Source organism: Perkinsus marinus (genome assembly GCF_000006405.1).
Source record: "Perkinsus marinus ATCC 50983 genomic scaffold scf_1104296975548, whole genome shotgun sequence".
Classification (NCBI taxonomy): Eukaryota; Perkinsozoa; order Perkinsida; family Perkinsidae; genus Perkinsus; species Perkinsus marinus.
In genome coordinates this window covers 5,795-20,229 of record NW_003200744.1, presented here as the reverse complement: position 1 = coordinate 20,229, position 14,435 = coordinate 5,795, and the positions used below count along the sequence as shown (strand labels likewise).

General features: G+C 46.5%; 4 protein-coding genes across 4 annotated transcripts; 3 read left to right on the top strand and 1 right to left on the bottom strand.

The window, feature by feature from the left end:
- Positions 1-278: 278 nt before the first annotated feature.
- Positions 279-2,588, top strand: Pmar_PMAR002366 (Thioredoxin reductase, putative; the record flags this gene model as incomplete). The annotated part of the gene is made up of 12 exons (XM_002765321.1): positions 279-416; positions 508-558; positions 649-787; positions 834-991; positions 1,042-1,195; positions 1,248-1,343; positions 1,401-1,520; positions 1,573-1,797; positions 1,845-2,038; positions 2,092-2,193; positions 2,246-2,416; positions 2,472-2,588. The coding sequence occupies 12 exons, from the start codon at positions 279-281 to the stop codon at positions 2,586-2,588; spliced, it is 1,665 nt and encodes a 554-aa protein (XP_002765367.1).
- A 2,714-nt stretch (positions 2,589-5,302) lies between these two features.
- Pmar_PMAR002365 (hypothetical protein) lies at positions 5,303-6,495 on the top strand (the record flags this gene model as incomplete). Its single annotated transcript, XM_002765320.1, has 8 exons — positions 5,303-5,389; positions 5,514-5,643; positions 5,723-5,824; positions 5,855-5,987; positions 6,018-6,147; positions 6,204-6,275; positions 6,325-6,432; positions 6,466-6,495. 8 exons carry the CDS (start codon positions 5,303-5,305, stop codon positions 6,493-6,495), a joined length of 792 nt encoding a protein of 263 aa, XP_002765366.1.
- Positions 6,496-7,592: 1,097 nt separating this feature from the next.
- Pmar_PMAR002364 (Cylicin-2, putative) lies at positions 7,593-8,526 on the top strand (the record flags this gene model as incomplete). The annotated part of the gene is made up of 5 exons (XM_002765319.1): positions 7,593-7,724; positions 7,776-7,875; positions 7,955-8,158; positions 8,218-8,310; positions 8,357-8,526. 5 exons carry the CDS (start codon positions 7,593-7,595, stop codon positions 8,524-8,526), a joined length of 699 nt encoding a protein of 232 aa, XP_002765365.1.
- Positions 8,527-12,646: 4,120 nt separating this feature from the next.
- Positions 12,647-13,571, bottom strand: Pmar_PMAR002363 (hypothetical protein). Its single transcript, XM_002765318.1, has 4 exons — positions 13,268-13,571; positions 13,062-13,215; positions 12,887-13,009; positions 12,647-12,825 (listed from the first exon to the last, which is right to left on the bottom strand). The coding sequence occupies exons 1-4, from the start codon at positions 13,543-13,545 to the stop codon at positions 12,664-12,666; spliced, it is 717 nt and encodes a 238-aa protein (XP_002765364.1). The 5' UTR covers positions 13,546-13,571; the 3' UTR covers positions 12,647-12,663.
- Positions 13,572-14,435: the final 864 nt, after the last annotated feature.

Below are 14,435 nucleotides of genomic sequence, written 5' to 3'. Positions count from 1 at the left end.
TCAGGGCCTTTCACAAGAGAAGAACTCAAAGCTAGGTCCAAACGGGATATTGCTAAGAGACGAGAACGTGAAAAGAAGATGAATGACAATAATAGGAACGATGGTGCTCCATATGGGTAGTAGGAGAACTATCTTTGGTGGGATCCACGTTCATATTCCATGGAGGATTGTCGCTAACAATGACAATACATTGTGTTGTGTTGCCTGGCTGTCTCCCAGATCTCCTACAAGTTGTAGCTCGCTGTTATAGTTCAAGTTATTATTATTATATGATCTCCATGGTTAATGGAACTGCCTCATCGTTCCTACGGCCTGGCCTAGTAGCTGCTGCTGGACCAGCTGCGGCCGCTGTGGCTGCCGGTAACAGTGTGGCATGGATGAGTACTGCACCCCCAGATCATTTCGACTATGATTATGTAATACTATTTCTCACTTGGCTATCTTGTAGTTTACTCTACCATACTCTGTGTGTGTTCGTCTCTAGTTGTATCATCTTTCATTATTTAGGTAGTACTCGGAGGAGGTAGTGGTGGTATGGCTTCGGCTAAAAAGGCTGCGGTAAGTTACGCTTGTGGGTTCAATGCGTTATCTATTCTAACCTGATCTGCATACCTTATTGTTGATATTATGAATGATGTTCCTCTTCAGTCATATGGTGCCTCAACCTTACTATGTGATTTTGTCTCACCTTCTATCACTCGTGGAACCAAATGGGGTCTTGGTGGTACATGTGTTAATGTTGGCTGTATTCCGAAGAAGTTAATGCATTATACTGGCACTTTGGAAGGTATGTACTTGCATAAATGATCATCTGATGTTATTGTCATTGTCAGGCCAATTACGTGATGCCAAGCAACTGGGTTATACTGAGATCCCCGAGAAGAAGGCTGGTGATCACTATCAACATGACTGGAACACAATGGTTTCGGACATACAGATGTATATCAAGAAACTCAATTTCATGTATAGGACAGGCCTGAGGAACGGAGGGGTCAGTGGCCTGGCAGTTGGGATTGTTGTTTATTATTGTTGTATGTTCAGGTCGAATATGAGAATGCCTGGGGATGCTTTGACCCTGAGGCTGGTCCACACACTGTTAAGCTTACCAACAAGAAGGGAGAGGTTCGAACAGTTACTGCTAAGAACGTACTCGTTGCAACTGGTGGCAGGCCTCGAATTCTGGATATCCCTGGAGGTAATATCGTCATGGCTTTATGACGTTAGTATGTACTATCTCCAACTGTCAGCTCGGGAGTATGGTATCACCTCGGATGATCTATTCTCTCTCCATACACCACCAGGAAAGACTTTGGTAATCGGTTCCCGATACATTGCTCTTGAGTGTAAGCCTCTCATCACTATTTACTTGTGATAATGATATTGGGTGTTCTCCTGTCCAGGTGCTGGGTTCCTTACGGAACTAGGTTACGATACCACCGTCTCTGTGAGATCTGACAAGGTGTTGAAGAACTTCGATCAGGACATGGCCAACAAGGTGAAGTCCGTGATGCAAGAACTGGGTAATGTTGTTGGTTATTCTCTCGGTTCTTCTATGGTATACTCATGTTGCAGGTACCAAGTTTCTCATGGAATCAGAGCCGGTTTCACTCACTAAAGAGGCCACTGAGGGCTCTCGCATAGTCGTCAAATTCGAAGACGGAACGAGTGATGAATATGATACTGTTCTCTTTGCGACTGGACGAACCCCATCTACCGCCAATCTCGGCCTACCATCCGAAGCTTTCGCGAGTCCGACTAGTGCCAAGCTCATAGTGGATGAGAAGAACTTGGTTAGAGGTAGGATGACCTTATATACGTGCTTAGTTATCTTCTATCATCTTGAGGTACACCCTGTGTTTACGCTGTTGGTGATGTTCTCAAGGGAAAACCTGAGTTGACTCCTGTAGCTGTCAAGGATGGAGAGTTGCTTGCCGATCGGTTATTCGGTGGCAAGACCAAGCTCATGGACTACAGCGGCATTCCTACTACGGTTTTCACACCTGCCGAGTACTCCCATGTTGGTATGAGCGAGGAGGAAGTAAGAACGAATATGTCTTCCATACATCCTTAATCTATGATCGATAACTTCAGGCTCTGAAGGAGTATCGTCAAGATGAAATAGAGTGCTACATGTATAGTTGGGGATCCCTCGAGTTATCTGTAACCCATAGGCCGAAGGTCCCGTCTGCTATGGTAATATCATCCTTATTCCGCATACCTGTTCTCAATGGCTCCCTCTGCTCAGGCTAATGAGTTCGATGAGGAGATGTCCCCGAACTGTATGTGTAAGATCGTTGTCCATGAGCCCGATGAGAAGGTTTTGGGATTCCATTACATTGGTCCCGCTGCTGGTGAAGTCATTCATGGCTTCGCTATTGCATTCAAGATGGGCTTGACGAAGGCCCAGATCGAAGATGTAATAGCTATTGACCTCTTTCAACTCCTCAGTTACGACGATTTATCCCTTTCAGATTGTCGGTGTTCATCCTACCGATTGCGAAGCAGTCATTCAACAAATGGATATCACGAAGTCTAGTGGTGAGAGCTACGTATCATCTGGAGGCTGCGGTGGTGGCAAGTGTGGATAAACTATACAACAACAACAACTGCTGATGATGATGACGATGAGTACGATGGCTCTGTGAATGTTGTATCCGTTGCTCATTATCGGAGTTGATTTCTTATCACAAACTATTCGGAATGGAGTTTAGTGACTGTTTATCATATTCACTCGATGAACGCGTGTAGAACGCTACTCCGTTCGTTGTTCCTTTGAACACTAGTTGTTGTGTTATGTAGTTGTAACATCCCGGTGATCTCAAGATCTCTGTGCGACTCTATCCTGTCAAACTTAGCTATCACTGTTGTTGTCATGGTCAATAGCAAGCCTTTAGTACACGGCTAATACACAATCCTGCAGTAGCTAGAAGTTCGGGATAGAAGCTCTCGTGTATGATGGGATGCTTATTTAGGCTTTACGAATCCGTAAATAGGGCCTGTGCTTCGTGAAAGAGTAGGATAAAGTAGACAATAAAAAGGGACGTGAGCTCACTGCTACCGAGTGAGTACACACGACTTATGGCCCGCTTATATGTATTATCGATATCGTTAGGGGGGCACAATGTTAGCACATGATCAACATCAGGCCGAGTGGAGTCGAGATCCTGACCAAAGGGTAACTTGGAGCTGTAGGCTGCTAATGAACCATATTTCGAAGAGTCGTTATGGCTGTTGTTGATCCGGATGACTTCCTAAATGGCAGCCCCGGGGTTTTCCCTCATCGAACTTCTCAGAGAGTCATGTTAATGAATGCTTGGGGAGTAGGGTTTGATATGAGAGTCTTGGACTGCTGATCTACACTTTAGTATTGCACTGCCGTCTCCCATATCATTAGGGGTACAACCCTGCCTGGAGATTTCACTAGTCTTACTGCTATGAGTGGTACACCATGAGTCTGTTATTCAGTCGTTGGGAAGCATTGGGCTCTCTATGGACGGAGCAATACCCCCCACATCTCCTACCTCCTCCAGTCCCTCCTCCCATAGCACCACCACTAGCGCTCTGTTCACCGACTCGCGACGAGAACAGCAATATCAGCTGTGACTATGTAGTGTGAGGCCTAGTCGTGGTGAACACTCTGGGCTCACATAGTCTCACATGTTAGTTCAAGTGGGCTCTCGTCGCCTGGTAAACCACAACGGAACGTCGCCTCATTCCGGGCCTGACCCCGTTGGCGGGGATCCACCAGTCCCATCGATGCAGAGACTGCACGACACCTCTCCACTTAGGAGTATGCTGTCTGAGATATTCTCGCGGTTACGTTATTCCGCTTGCCATATCTGTCAGGTCCTGAGTTGAAACTCTTTGTTCCGGTAATGCGACCTGCCCAACAGCAGCAACAACAGCAAGAAGCGACATCCCACTCTCCAACCACCGTGAGAGTCTCTACACTCTTCATAGTCTACCATCGATCGTCTCTGGATAGCGTATTGTCCGAAATGGGTATTTTCGGTGGTATATATAGTCAATGCCGAACCGATAGTGTCCCCCTGCATTCTGTATGCATGCCAACTCTGCAATACCAATCGATATCCCTAGTATTGGACCAGAGCAACAACGATATCTCCTTTCTCATGCAAGGTCTAGCCTTCTTAGACCCAAGTCGTCTGCCAAATATCGTCCATTACGGTGTGTCCTATTCATACGTATTGCACCAATCATGCATCTCAGGCTCTGAAATCCAGAGTCTGGATGTTTCTCGAGGCTCAACGCGCGGAGCTGGAGAGATATCTGGGTAATTCTCACCTTGTTGAGAAGTCTTCCCAATTGGTCTACTCCATAAGGGTTAGCAGTTCATCGAAGACTTCAGCACGAGTTGGAAATGTGATTTGTTGTGAGCCATGGCTCCACTGGATGAACACCTCCTCTCCTCTCGCTGCTGATCATAACGGTGCCCTCATCATTATCATATATCGTTGCTCCGTAGTATGGAAATTATACTTCCATTGTGTTGATGCTGTTGCTTAGTCTATGCCATTAGGCTCGCTTCGTTTGACGTTCCACTACGGCATCGGCAGCGTAGTTGATGATGATGCAGTTTCTTCTACTATTATTATGATTATCATAATCATCGCAATGAACGAGGTATGATGCCATTTGGCTACTTATTTTTTGCCAACATGTTATGGATGTGTTGGACGATATTAATGACGATGCCCCTTCATCTTGAGTGAGTGATTGTATGCACCCCTTTTATGTGTGGCGAGTTGAGTTCGCAGTGGAGGGGAATCAAATGGCTTACCCACCTGAGGCTATAAGCATTGCTCTCCTGACTATCATGTCGTCGATGTCTCCTCCGACTGATGACGAACAAGATGCCACCAATGGCGAAGTCTCCTTGAACATCTCGGTAGCCCTGACCTGACTACTCTTGGCATGCGTAATGATGGTGCGCACATGGTATCGGATTCAAACAACTGATTATGACCGAGAAGTGCCAATAGTGTTATCAATGCCAGCTGTAGGCAACCTCTCTGCCGAATTCTGAACTAGAGGACACGCAAATCAATGCGTGTACTCAGTGCTAAAAACGCGTTTTAGCCTCTGAATCGAAAGTGCGAGAGATCCCCGGATCGATTATCCATCCCAACTTTCTCTGCAATTATTTTCACTCAGTTGTATGTAGTGCCAGGATCAGGACTTCGCTGCCCTATTCACGGCTATTCGCAACGGAACAGATAGCGATGATGTGACGTACCCGATTGATGATGTCACTAGGCTTCTGTTTCTCTTTTATGATCGGATGCCCGTCTTTCCTGTGGATATCGCCAAGCAGATGTCGCAGGTGTTAGACTTCCTGCAGGGGAATGAAGACGGTGAAATGCTAAAGGTGCTAGGATGATCATGCTACTACTGACTATGATGATATCATCAAATGGCTTCGTCCAAGGAGACATGTTAGCTCTAGATAATGCTTAGAGCGATCTCCTTTACGGTATACCTTATACGTGTAGGTCAGCCTTGAACTATCCTCGAATGCTGACAGCAGATCCATGCTTGCCCGTGGGCGAGTATCTGAAGGGGATCTGCCTGGATCGTATTATATTAACCATTGCATCGCATTGGAGGACTCCGAAGGGGAGGGTAATGGTTGGTTTGCTAAGGATGATATACCAGAGGGTACCTCGCATGATTTGTAATCGATCTATCTTACAGGCGTCAGGTACGCTCCTACTCTCTGAGCTGCCATTGGCACATCTATATGATGTAGACATAGAATCCCTCAGAGAGATAGAAGAGGAAGAGGGTGTAGGGCTGGGAGGAGGTAGTAGGGACGGGGAGGTCATATGATTAGGTAATGAATCGGTTTGCTTGATGATAGACGACCTCACTGAAAGCGAACTCCTCACTCGGGTTATCATAACTGATGTCCTGTCCAGAGGCAATGATTATTGGAAAGATCACCTCAAGGGGTTGCATCCTCGTTGGTATGCAACCATTAGGCATTTGGGATTAAGGTTCGTTACCTGTACATTCTTCAGTGAAGAGAGCCAAGAGAATGCGATGGACCCGGAAGTTATTCACCAGAAGTGTAGGTTTAATATTCTAGGATTCGAGACATGCCCTGAGATGACCATATATCAAGAGGTAGTAGTAGTAGGCTTGTGGCTAGAGATCACTTCCTATTCCTCAATTGACCGTAGGTATTCGCTGGCCTAAGTGGTATTGGGCTTTATGCCAAAGCTTCTGGTTTCAACCATAGTTGTTCTCCCAATGTAGGCATTATCGGAGATGTACCCTCGCGCCTTGGAGAGTTTGTTGCAGGTTAATCGCTTCGCGGTAGGCACATGCCAACATTTCGTCACGAATCGTGACATCAACCGTGGTGAGCAACTTACCATAAGCTACTTCGAACACGAGTACTGCAGGAAGGTGTGTGGGTTTTGATCAGTACCTGGTCCTAAGGTACCTATCCTCAAGCATTGCAGTGCGTAGGAAGCAGCTCGAGCATAGAGACTTTATCTGTGCATGTCCTAGATGTGTTGATGAGGTAGAGGAGGTGGAAGGTATTATGACCATCTACGTGTTGCGTGCATTATGAATTCTGGCTCAGGCCAAGTTGACCATAAGGATGGAAATAACAGTGTGGAGATGCTCGTTTTATCGGAGGATTTGAATGACTCCCTTGCGGTTGCTACAGCATCACAGCGGGCGGAAATGTGCACAGAGTTGCTCAATCGATCATTCCAAGTTGAGGATGGGCCACATCGTCAAGTATTGGGCACGAAAGCCCTGATAGAAACGCTCATCTGGTTAGCAGTGAGGTAGTACTACGTGATGGGCCCCAAGCTGAGGGCATTGGGTATTGCTGGATTGTTGCTGGTATCAACTCGCACCTAATCCTACTTTTATCTCCTTTAGTGAGCTTCAGCTCTATAATTACGATAAAACGGACGAGGCATGGGCTGCGGCCTACAACATTATCCATGATAATATGCCGGATAACGATGAATCTCTAGCACTATGCTTGATGCATCGGGTAGTTGCTAACTTACTCGAGAATAGTAAGACCTCTCCCTCACTGTTATCCAAAAATCCATCGTATTAGTCTCAGATTATACCAGAGCCAACTTGGTGGCCCGTCTTTTCGTTAAACAGCATAGCAACACTTTTGGCTCATCTTACAAGCTTATCAGATTACGGTATTCGCTGGAAGTTATATATCTCGTCCAAACGACTCTAGGTGATGAACTCGCCGGTATGCTTGGATTCCCGTATCCGTAGAATTTAGGTACTACTTCTAAAAGCAAGGATCTCAACAAACGAGAAAACTTGGTCTGGACTACTATCAAACGGGCATGGCTGACTGAGATGTGTGGGAGAGCAGCTTTGACCTCAGCTACTCAGTCCCAAGTGTGATCAACATTTAGCATTTGTCTATATGTGTAACTGTCAATTTGGGTTGGTCTTTAACGTATCATATCGGAAAGGCACGCTTCTCTCGGATGAGGAAGGAACTATAGTAGAACCGATCCATGACAATGTATGATACCACGGACGTGTCCTAGCTTGTCAATCTTTCCCTCACTCTGATGTTTAAACGAGTCCTCGGTCTCGATAGAATAAGCCGTGCCCAGTTCAACGAGGATAGCGATGCATCAGATAGTGACGATGATGGCGATGAGTTCAAGGAGCTCAGTGATAAACAGAAGCGGAGACTACAGGTAGTGGTCCAGTGCTAGAGGTAGATGTATTGACCTGTTGGTCTCCTTCAGCGTGCTATGATGCCCCTATCAGCTATCGTAGAGGGTGACACTTCCTGCAGTAGTTCCTCTGAAGGAGAGGAAGAGTTGATAGAAGAGGAAGACGAAATGGGTAATATTATCCGAGGAGTTGGGTATGTTTCCTAATGATTGCTGCTGTTCCTCTCGCCGTATCCTGGTCATTGCTCTAGGTGATGACGGAGACGATGGACACGAGGTTGTACCCAAGGTTAATGCTTATGCTGAGCAATTCCGGTGTCATCTATGCCCTGAGAAACTATTACTTAGCCACGGTGATCTTGAAAAGCATGAAGCCAGTAAGGCCCATTTGAATCGTCTCCACCGGCAACAACAACAACAACAAGGAGGGAAGGAATCTGGTCCAGGAGATGCGGGTATGTCTACTGGACTTTTCAGATATCGTATTGCAGGGGTGTTCTCGTGTTTTATGTAGGAGATGATGAGAAAGCCCCCTACAAGGCAGTCTCTTCTACCACGGCTGCAGACTCCAAGGCACCACACGCGGAAGATGCAGCCTCCTCTCCAGGTGATCTTGTTCATAACATCACTGACATGAGCTTACTCTATCTCAGATAAGATAAGCCGTAAAATGAAACGTAAACTGAAGATGAAGGAGAGACGGGTTGCCAATAAGAAGCGTACCCTCAACGAGGGCGAGATCGCTGTTAAGAAGGCCAAATTCCAAGCTAAGAAGGATCGTCGCCAGCAAAAGAAAGCAAATGCTGCTAATGATACTCAATAGTGGCGCATTACTTCAACTTAGTTCACGTTTTCCTATATCCGCTAACGCTCTAACTATTGATCCCCATCCTCCAACGTTGTTTCTACTGTATCAAACGGGATTGTAGTTAACATTCGGGGGCACTGTGTGGGAATGCCTCAGCAGTAGCTTCTTCATTTCACTTCGATGAGTGGCATACCCAGTCTAATACCCAACCATTGCTCAATGGATGAATTGTAGTAGCTCTCGAACCACGCGCTTCTTTTCGCTTGGATATCAACCGCCTCCTCACCTGAATCGATTACACAATGATCTCGCAGGATTTGCCCTCTTAGCGGGGGGATCACGTTCGATCAGTTAATCCCAGTTTGATCAGGCGTATAGCTGATACTGGCAGTGGGGAAGGAAGCATGGGTATGATGGGCTGCTGCAGATACCCCACACCGTGAATTATATTAGTTTTTCCATTGTGAGTTCAAAGCGATGCCTTACAAAATGTGGGCAATAATTGGCTATCAATCTCCCAACGTTACAGGGTGTACATGCCTCTGTACGTACCTGTGCTCCTACACAGCTAACGATATGGTATGCAGGAAGCACGGGTATACTGATGCAGGATACACGCAGCAAGGAGAGAACCAAATTATAGACTGTCATGGACAGTATAGAGCATCTTTCTTCTATATCATCGATATCTCCTCCAAGGGCTAGCATATTTTATGATGACGAGCCAGGAGTTGCAGGGGCTATAAGCCTTACCCAGGGGAAAACCGAGAGTGATGCTACTCTAATACATGATGAATCAAAGAACACGTACATTTTAGCTCATGGTCATCGGTCATTTGATAGGCTTGAGAGTCAGATTGGACATCTATGATTACCGACGTTTTATTTCCTTTAATCATATCACCGGGGGGAACTGAGAGAGTCTCCCGAATCGCCAGATACAGGTGCGGCTTGCTGGGAGGGTAAGAACAGGGGAGTTCATTCTGTGGAGGAAGCACTGGTACGAAGAGCCCTGTTGGTCGAGGGTTGTTGGGATGAGTTGAGATATTTGACTACGAAGCTCGAAATGGAGCGCTCGCAGATCATCGCTTGTTGGTCTACTACTTACTGTCGGATCTTCTGATGGACTGTGACATTCGTCTCTACTAAACAGTTTCTCTCATACTACCATATCGGTGTTGTAGTCCTGATACGTTGGCATAAGAGTTGACCATGGGATGTTGGCTAAGTTAGCCAACCTGACCGTCGTCATGTTGAACGTTGTGAACCAGGCTACCTACTAATGCTGTTTGCTATTGATCATCATCAGGGTTATACTATCATCCTCATCAGTCTCATTCCACTGTGTGTGTTTGATGTTCGCTCCACCAAGGGATTCTGTAAAGCAACGTACACAGTGTAGACGAGGGGAGTTCTCTACCACAACAATTCCTCCTGGACATACTACAACGACCGACAGTCCGATCTTACTACGTACGGACTCCTGCAGAACTAGGTACAATGCACGATGAAAGGCGTTGGACCAGGGATGGAACTTCTGTTAGGGACCTCAACTCGTCAACTACTCTACTAGCGCCGTCGGCATTGATCCACTCTTCGATTCCATCTAAGGCGGAATCTAGACTGCCATCGAATCAAGAATCATGGTACCCAGTGAAAGCCCCCACTGGACTTGTAGCAGTAGCAACAACAACAGCATCTTCGAATGGCGATCAACGTCGCACCTCAAACAGTAAACCCAGCACTTCTTGGTCGCTGGTAGAGGCCACCTTATTGGCATTTTCAAGGAAATAATAATCATCAATTCCGAAGTACGCTGTCTGAGGAAACACTTCCAACAGATCGTTTTGGGAGAGTTGGTAGGACCAAGGCGTTATCTAGGCCCAAGGAGACTTCAGATAGGTCGCGGGTGGGGAATTCGATCCTGAATTCTCCACGTGAGATCATGCTCAGCATCTCTGCGCGTATAAGATACAACGGATAGGAAGAACTGGACTACCATTCTATGACAATGTGTCGCTCTCGACGAGTCGAGTACGGTCGACAGCCAGGAATGAGCCTGCACTGAAGCGCGACAATTGTCGAGAGCGCTTTAAAGTCAATAGAATAAACTCGACTACTCAGCTAACAAATGTAGTGATCCGCTCAGCCTCATAGGAACTCTAATACGGAGTCGCTGTAGGTTGTCGAACTCCAGCAGCACGTTGAATATCTTACCCGACAGCTTAAAATCAACCAGCAAATCATGGAGGCTCTACTGAAGGACAATCAACAACTCAGTGAGCCCCCTCCCACAAAAGGCATGATGCATCCGCTGTGTTACTGTAGATCGTGAACTCATGGAATATAAAGAGAGAGATCGAAGCCGAGCATTCGAAGTACATTATAGCAGCGGTGGAAGTGGGGTGCAGCAAATGAGGTCTCCGTCACCGCCGCAACATTCTGGTGAACCTTCGCCTAATGTGATGAGCTCCGCAGGTGTGTGTAGTTCGTGTCGTGTGGCATGATCACAAGCCGTTTAGATTCCTCGTCACCTGCACGTGAAGTTTCAAGCCTTGAGACTACTGCATCATCGCTGATGTTATTGGAGGGCAGTAGCTGTCCAGGCAGGAAGAGTATGAGTTTCGATAGGCCCATGCATATACGAGAGAGTATTCAACAATTACATACATCTTTACAGTGTGCCACATGCCATGACTGAGTTAACTTCGAATCAGTTAGTCTAACTAACGCGAAGGATCAATCTGCAATACGGTCGCTAAAAATGACCCGTTACTGATTCTTGAGTTGTGTTATTTTAATTTACACATTGTCGTTATCGGAAATTATACTAATGACATGATTGGGTTCTATTCATACGAAAAGTTTCCTCTTTTATCAGTATTTATGTGACAAGATATAACTTAGTGATAACTTAGTGATTTGTAAGAAGATGACCATTAATACTCAGTATTATCATTCGACTTTACCTGATGATTGGGCTGCATCGGTAGACTGCACCTCCAAAATAGTAAGCTCCTGTAAAGCATCGACAGCTTTTTTGAATACTCCAACCAGCCCGCTCTACTCAACCAAGCTGCTACTTCTCTACTTTTCCCACCTTCACAGCGAAAGGTGGCAATCCGAAATGTCGTTCCGCATATTGTATGTCTGCAACAGGTCTTCGCATGCTATAATACTCTGTTAAGCATTTTTCTGGGCGGCTTCTTTTAGTTTGCCGAGTCATTTCAGATTTGATGCCGACGATCGATCTACAGAATGCCAACTGATCATTATATGCTGAGCATATTATGCTCGATCACCATTTATCCATTCCACTCTATCTTTAGAAGTTGAAAACATGAATGCCCCATCGTGGATCTTAGCGACCGGACGGGCAGCGGACTGTCCAGTCATGATAATGAAGTTGTAGGCCTGCATCTCCTTCCCAAAACTGTTGTACAACTGCTAGCCTGGGAGTGAGGCGATCTAGGTAGATCGTACGCAGTGGATTCTCGCCGTGAATAGGCTCCTAAGCAACCTTGATATTGGATCTCATGAAGTATGGAATTTTCTCCATCCTTTCTAGTAGACCAATCGAGGAATCCGTCAACGACGAGAGCAAACTGGTCACGACGCATGAATTGCAGAGAATATCTACTACTTATGTGATCCACAACTTGTGAAGAGGCAACAATGAGCTACACTCGAAGAGCCGCAACCGTCTCAATCCTCGCACTGATTGCAGAGAAGTGATTAGTGCCTGGCCCCTATAGTCCTCATTTAATGTACTCCTAGCATCAGCCATCGCTTTCATCAACCGGCTTCTTGGTGTATCTGGTATATGGGCTCAGCGGAAAACTAACGCTTGATGTCGTTACAGTCAAGACTTCGTGGACCTACATGCATGGTAGGACCGATATTGTATCTCGATCTTGGAGCTGCCTAACCCGGCAAAAGTCGCACTCCGCCTCAGGGTCACCCATTGCGTTGAATACTTCAAGATAAGAAGGTGCAAACTACACGTCTGTGCATTGAGAAGTGAAGTGTAGGAAAACCAACAGCCGCCACGATGCCTTCGAGTAGTCTCGAAAAATCTCATACTCCGTGTTTCAGTTTCAGGGTTCCCGATGACCAACACCGCACAAAGCAATATAACCTGGTAACGTTGAGTTAAAACAGCATTATGGCGGTGTCGTCTTTAGCGATCCGCTGCCGTATCTCCGCTGCCGCGTCAGAAGTGAACCATTCAAGTAGCGAATCACGGGACTGCTGCTGTGAGAGAAGACTGAGGCCTTTGACGTCCGTGCTGATGTCCAGTATAATCAGCTCCAGCTGAAGGGTGAAGCGATCCGTAGCCCTACCCATTGACAGTCGTGTTACCCTAACACATTACCTCTCCGAGTTCGGTGATGCTCGTCAATCGTCCAGGGACGGTCACGCATAGAGTAGCCTTCTGCAAGGCCAGCTCGTGAGCAGCCTTTTGCTCCTTACGTCTTCCTCTTCCAGTAAATGCTACCTGCAACATCATTAACCATCGGATATCCAGCAAGTCATTCAGAGTCACTCACACGTGCTATCTTAGAGTTCTGAATTCCGCAATCTTTCTCGAGTTCCTTCGCAACTTCGTTCACCCTGGTAGCACTAGCGCACACTATAAGCCCTTTCACATGGCCTTTCTCTCCAGATCCCAGCAGGCTAGCTGGAGGACAATTCTGCAAGTACCTAAAACAGTGCAGTGCACTCAAACATTCTCATCAGCATAGGTGATTATAACCCGTATTTATGCGCATCATCAGCCCCAGGTTTAGGATAGGCGACAAATGACTCTGGTTTGAGCTCGATATCCAGGGTACTTGATGATAGCTCTAAAGCATGCTGCACAATCTCTAGTTGCTCATCAGGCACTCCGCTCGGTGTTGAACACGTCTCTCTCCATTTCCGGGCTTTATCGTCATCTAACCGCATTTTCTTCTGTGGCTGACCGGCCTCAGCTGACTCATTATCCGAATTCATACCGAATTCTGGTTCCAGATCCTCAGCATCGCGTTTCATTGGTGGAAGGTTCGCAATATCGAACTGAGAATGCGGCCTACTCTTACTGAGGTAACACAAGTGGTTCCTAATGCATGCTACGAGCATGAACATTCGCACATGGCACCACTAGCACACGAGTTGAACTATCGAATGAGATGACTGATGGTATGAATGAAACCCTGGTAGGATAGTACAAAGAATCATCTTCATAGCATGTGAACAGCGCCCCATGCTGCTAAACGGGACTTGGCAACTAGTACCAGTCATAAGCATCTGGGTAGTCATATCGCGAGCACCACGCCAACCTATGCCATAACTGTTGAGCTGACCCTGCAACATACAAGCTAAAGCATACGGGGAATTCACATACCTAGCACCAGTTCCATACTTTAAATCAAGCAGAAACTTTCTCAAAGTCGCAGCCAAATCCCTAGGCCTTTGCTCATAATACCCACCAGTCCATGGTGAATAACCCACGGCCACCGTACTACTCACTTCATGAACTAGGGGCCAAGAATTCACGTCCTGTGATACAATATTTGCTCAACTTATTAGCACGATGCTCTAACCGACTGAGCTAAACGACCAAACTGCACATGGTAAAGGTATGAAACTCACGTGCGTCCCCACTCCCCCTGTCCAATGTTGCCAAAGTGGGCACGTGGCGCTAGACTCCGGTCCACGGTATATCCAACTTTGGGCAAGGGGATCAGGGGCCATTTGAGCGACCCTCACAAAGCATAAGCATCTCTGAAAGCACGCGCGTGGGGGACTGTACTGGCAAACGAGACAACAAATGGAATGGGTTCCAAATGCAATCGATTATCTGGGTGCGCGCTATTTGTAACAGCTTCCCCCCCCGAAAGAGAGTAGGTACAAATAGTGAGCAGCCACAACATAGAACATGC

Bases quoted from the DNA above. Each gene is read 5' to 3' on its own strand.
- Pmar_PMAR002363 (XM_002765318.1), bottom strand. From the start codon at position 13,545: ATGAAACGCGATGCTGAGGATCTGGAACCAGAATTCGGTATGAATTCG. The intron at 13,010-13,061 runs GTGAGTGACTCT...ATGATGTTGCAG, and splicing joins AGAACTCTAAGATAGCACGT to GTAGCATTTACTGGAAGAGG. The intron at 12,826-12,886 runs GTAATGTGTTAG...TTCACCCTTCAG, and splicing joins GCATCACCGAACTCGGAGAG to CTGGAGCTGATTATACTGGA.